The 4,389-nt window shown below is 39.8% G+C and overlaps 1 protein-coding gene across 1 annotated transcript; it reads right to left on the minus strand.

Annotated features, from left to right (window-relative positions):
• Positions 1-61: 61 nt before the first annotated feature.
• Positions 62-3,739, minus strand: LOC123097480 (probable protein S-acyltransferase 17). Its single transcript, XM_044519236.1, has 6 exons — positions 3,458-3,739; positions 3,288-3,381; positions 1,679-1,773; positions 1,431-1,598; positions 722-794; positions 62-646 (listed from the first exon to the last, which is right to left on the minus strand). Exons 1-6 carry the CDS (start codon positions 3,604-3,606, stop codon positions 590-592), a joined length of 636 nt encoding a protein of 211 aa, XP_044375171.1. The 5' UTR covers positions 3,607-3,739; the 3' UTR covers positions 62-589.
• Positions 3,740-4,389: the final 650 nt, after the last annotated feature.

Here is a 4,389-nt window from a genome sequence, read left to right on the forward strand (position 1 = left end):
AAGATTATAGAATAAAATACCGACATCTACAATACAAATAAATAAAATATAAAAATACTTTTTGTGATGGATCTAATGATCCCAATTTGGTCTGTAGATATTGATATTTTCTCTAAAAACTTGGTCAAACATGCACATGTTTGACTATAAACCTTATATTTTGGAAAGGAGGGCATAATCATACATACAATATTTAAACAACTGCACTTGGATAGAACATGGTAAATTATTTATGAATAATTTAGAAGGTAAGTCACATCTTCAACAATAATGTTTTCCACTTCAATCTTTTAGCTCCCAATAACTTGCCAGCCATATATATCTACTTTGAAATACCTAGTGGGCTTGTCACATTTATTAATGTCTCCATGGTTGGTGCTCGTAACTGAGAGATACTATCGGGTGCCAAGAGGATGAGAAATTAGGAGTCTGACATGTACTAATAAGGATGATGCTAAGAAACAAAAAGAAAATTGAATAGCACAATGGGGTTTGTCGATGTTAACTGAATGGAGTCATGGATCCTTGGGAGTTGGGACTATCTATGTAGCCAAAAGAAAAGAAATATGGAAAAAAGGTAAGAGAAAACTCACCAAAATAAGAAGGCCACAAAATAGCGAGTATTCTTCTCCCCAATGCAATTATTCTGTGTCAGCACACAAATTTCAGGATATAAACAAGCCAAAGATACCATCACGCATCAAGCAGCAAATAAAAGTACCATCCATCCACAGTGATGATCAAATCGAGCCACACATCTATTGCATATTCTACAGTGCTTTGCCCTAGCTGGTCTGCATATCAATGAACCATTATTAGGATGTCAAACAAAGCAGATTGATATGAACAACACTAAACAAAGAGAACAACACATATTTATAATACATTGTAGCATGAGTGCATGATCATAACTTCATAAAAACTTCAAAATAATAGTTAATAGTTTATCGGTTGCACTTATGAAGGATCAATCATAGTTAATTAGTCTACGAAACTACAAAGTATACTTGCACAGTTACCAGCATACCATCAAACAATATCTACACCTTCTACTGAATGCAAGTACAAAAGATCTCTGTCAACTTAAATTCTAGGATACAATTTGTCCGCTCCAAAACCTTGACCGCACCACAACATGCTTCATATCAAATCCATGACAGACGGAAAGTAAAAGAATTTTAAAATTTCATGCAAATACAATAGCCAACATATAGAGCAAATCTGATTTCTACTTGATGAGATAATTGCCTCTCGAGAAACGTCCCAAAATAATCAGGTGTTTTTTTTACAATAATCAGTGTGGTTTACCTTTATTCAGTTCTAAACTATCGTGATAAAATTATTCTCTTCAATCATTCACAAAAGTAAAAGCACGGCAACACCTAAAATTATTAAGCCATGGTATGACTAATCACTAGAAAATAGCATACCTGGTAATCCTGCATGTTGAACATTCTTTCTCTACATAAATAATGTTGTCAAAAGGATAGGCAGATACATACTGAGACACGTTCTCAGAAGTAACAGTCCCAGGATCAGAAAAGCTAGTGAGGACAAAGAGTATAGCACCAATAGAAACAACCACAATGCTCAGGTACCTGCAAGAGCAAGATCTCTGACTGCCAAAAATGGAGAAAGGAATGACTGTCTTGCAAATTGGTAAATGTTAACGAGATACCTGTGCAATACACTCACGTAATACCCAGGAATGTACTTGAAAGATGACTGCACTATTATAAAATATGTTCCGCCAATTATGGCAACATACAAAACCTGCAGTTAAGAAAAAAAGAAAAATCACAAATAAGATGTTGCATAAGTAAGCAATTTTCTGACGAACCTAATGGTTATGCTGCTATAAGACTACAAAGCAAGTAAATAGAGGAACCAGAGTAAACAAAAAAAAAGGAGTGTAAATCAGTTGCAGAGATAAGGAGCATGAGAGTGTTGGAATAGGGCAGGCTCATGTTCCAAAAATGAAAATAAACGTAAAAAAGATGGCACATCTAACACTTTGAAATAGTCAGCTGGTATGATTAGGAGGAGAAGCTTAGAGGTTATTGCTGCGAACAGATTAGAACTTCCTAAACATAGTAGGCTCCATATTTGACCAGAGTTTTAATTATTTTCCAGGCCAAGTAGTGACTTATTTTTGCGGCAAACATTTCATTATTAAACACAGAGAGATAACTGTAGATGGCACCGCTAGGATAAGTGCATTATATGTATGTATCATAATTTCATAGTAGTAACTCTAATAATGCACTACTGAATCAGTGCAAAGATCTTAAGTCAGCTCAACTACTAAACCATGAGATTTGTCCATCCCAAGTGACCCAGCACTCAGCTCATCTTTGTCTAGTTCCACTTATTTTCTCCCCTCACTCTTCCCCACTTCCCCATAATTTACATGCTCATGCAACTACAAGACCAAAGCACCGCCCATTCACTAAAAATGGACCAACCATTACTTGTGAGGCTTCCCACCAACCAGGCACCAATTCACATGTAGCTTAGATGCATCAAACCGGCTCCCAAACAAGTAATACCTCCATCCTGGTTTATAAGTCCCCTTTGTATTTTGTGCCAAATTTTGACTAGAGATTTAACTTACAAAATATTAATGCATGTCAGCAAAATTATATCATTGGATTCGTATTCGAAAATAGTTTCCAATTATATTATTTTTTATGACAAGCATTAACATTTTGTTAGTTAAATTTAAGATCAAAATTTGGCACAGAATACAAAGGGTACTAATAAACCAGGACGGAGGTAGGATGCCCTTCTGACATTCTTCAATTACTTTTAGTCCACCCCAAAACCAGCTCTCCCATGGAAATAGTACACCATAAATGTAGAAATAAGCCAAGCATGAAACCCCTTAAAATTTCACACAACTGACACAACTCAATACTCCATTGTCCCTTCTCAATTGGCAACATTTAGATGCACGTCCAATTTGTGCAGAAAATGCAATAGATTTACACAACAAAGCATATCTCATAACTGTCTGTAGACAACCAACCACCAAATCGCTCAACATTCATCCATTCATCATCAACAGACCCAAAACCCCTGACAAACTCTTTCTCTATTCAACCGACCACATTCTGATTCAATAAACTCTCTACCTTGGTTGATTCAACTCAGCATAAGAGAGCAATATCATATCAGCCAATCCCAAGCAACAATCTCGCATAACATAGCATCAAAATCAAACACCCTAACTTTTCATGATATGAGCAGGCGTTACAACACACATAGATACTCAGCACCACGTGCACCTGCAGGATAGGGTTAGGGCGGTCGCAGCAGTACTGCTCGACGCCGAGCACGAGATCCCTGGCTCCAGTACCGCACGCCGCCTGCACGAGCCGCCTGCGCAAACAATCTTCACTAAGTGAGAAGCGGAAGAGGCGGTGTGAGGGAACGGGAGGAGGCGTGCAGCGCGCACAGAAAGTGGCGGTAGGCTCCGGAGGTGAGGAAGTGGTTGATGCTCTGAACGAAGGTGCCCTCGAAGATGGGCCACTGCCCGCAGAGAAACGACACAACCACCAGCGCCGTCACGGACCCGTGCGCCACCAGCAGCCACGGCACGTCCATCCCGTCTCCGGCGATCCCCCTCCGCTGCCGCCTCGTCGGCTCCCCACTCCAACCCTCCCGGCCCACGCAGAACTGGGTTTCGATTGAGAGAGTCAATGGAACCGCTTCGTGGCCCGTCGGAAGAAAACAAAGGCCAAAGCCGAAGCCGAAGCCTACGAAATCACTAGCCACAGCCCACGTGTACCCAAAGGGCCAAGGTCATTGTCACCTCCTCTCCTGATGACACAAGTAACACACTCTACTCATCTAAAAAGGCTTCTATTTCTCAAAAAAAAATCTAAAAAGACTTCTTCTAAAAAAATACTCATCTAAAAAAACTGAGAAGTACCTGGGCATGCCTGATGTTGGTACCTCAAAAAATGAGTCTTTTAACTTTCTTGATGCGCACCCATCTCAAATATGAAGAGGAGTGGTGGAAGGTCGTGACACACTCAAGTAAGGACTTATAAAAAAGGATTGGCAATGGGATCACAACAAATATATGGGACACAAACTGGATGCCGAGAAAGGAGAACATGAGACCGATCGTTTCCTTGATCCAAAATCCTTCGCAAATGGTGGCAGAGCTCCTGGATCCCTTGAATGCTCGCTGGAACATACAGTTGGTACAACAAGTATTTCTTCCTATGATGCCACAACAATTCTTCAAGTCCCTATTTGTACTCGAGACATGGATGATTTCGGGTAGTGGGGCTTCAAAAATAATGGCATTTTCTCTGTCAGGTCTGCATACAAAATGATAGGGGCAACAAAGAAAAGGAGGGAAGACTAGTTGGTAGAGAG

The sequence above is a fragment of the Triticum aestivum genome, chromosome 4D (genome assembly GCF_018294505.1).
Source record: "Triticum aestivum cultivar Chinese Spring chromosome 4D, IWGSC CS RefSeq v2.1, whole genome shotgun sequence".
NCBI classification, from domain to species: domain Eukaryota; kingdom Viridiplantae; phylum Streptophyta; class Magnoliopsida; order Poales; family Poaceae; genus Triticum; species Triticum aestivum.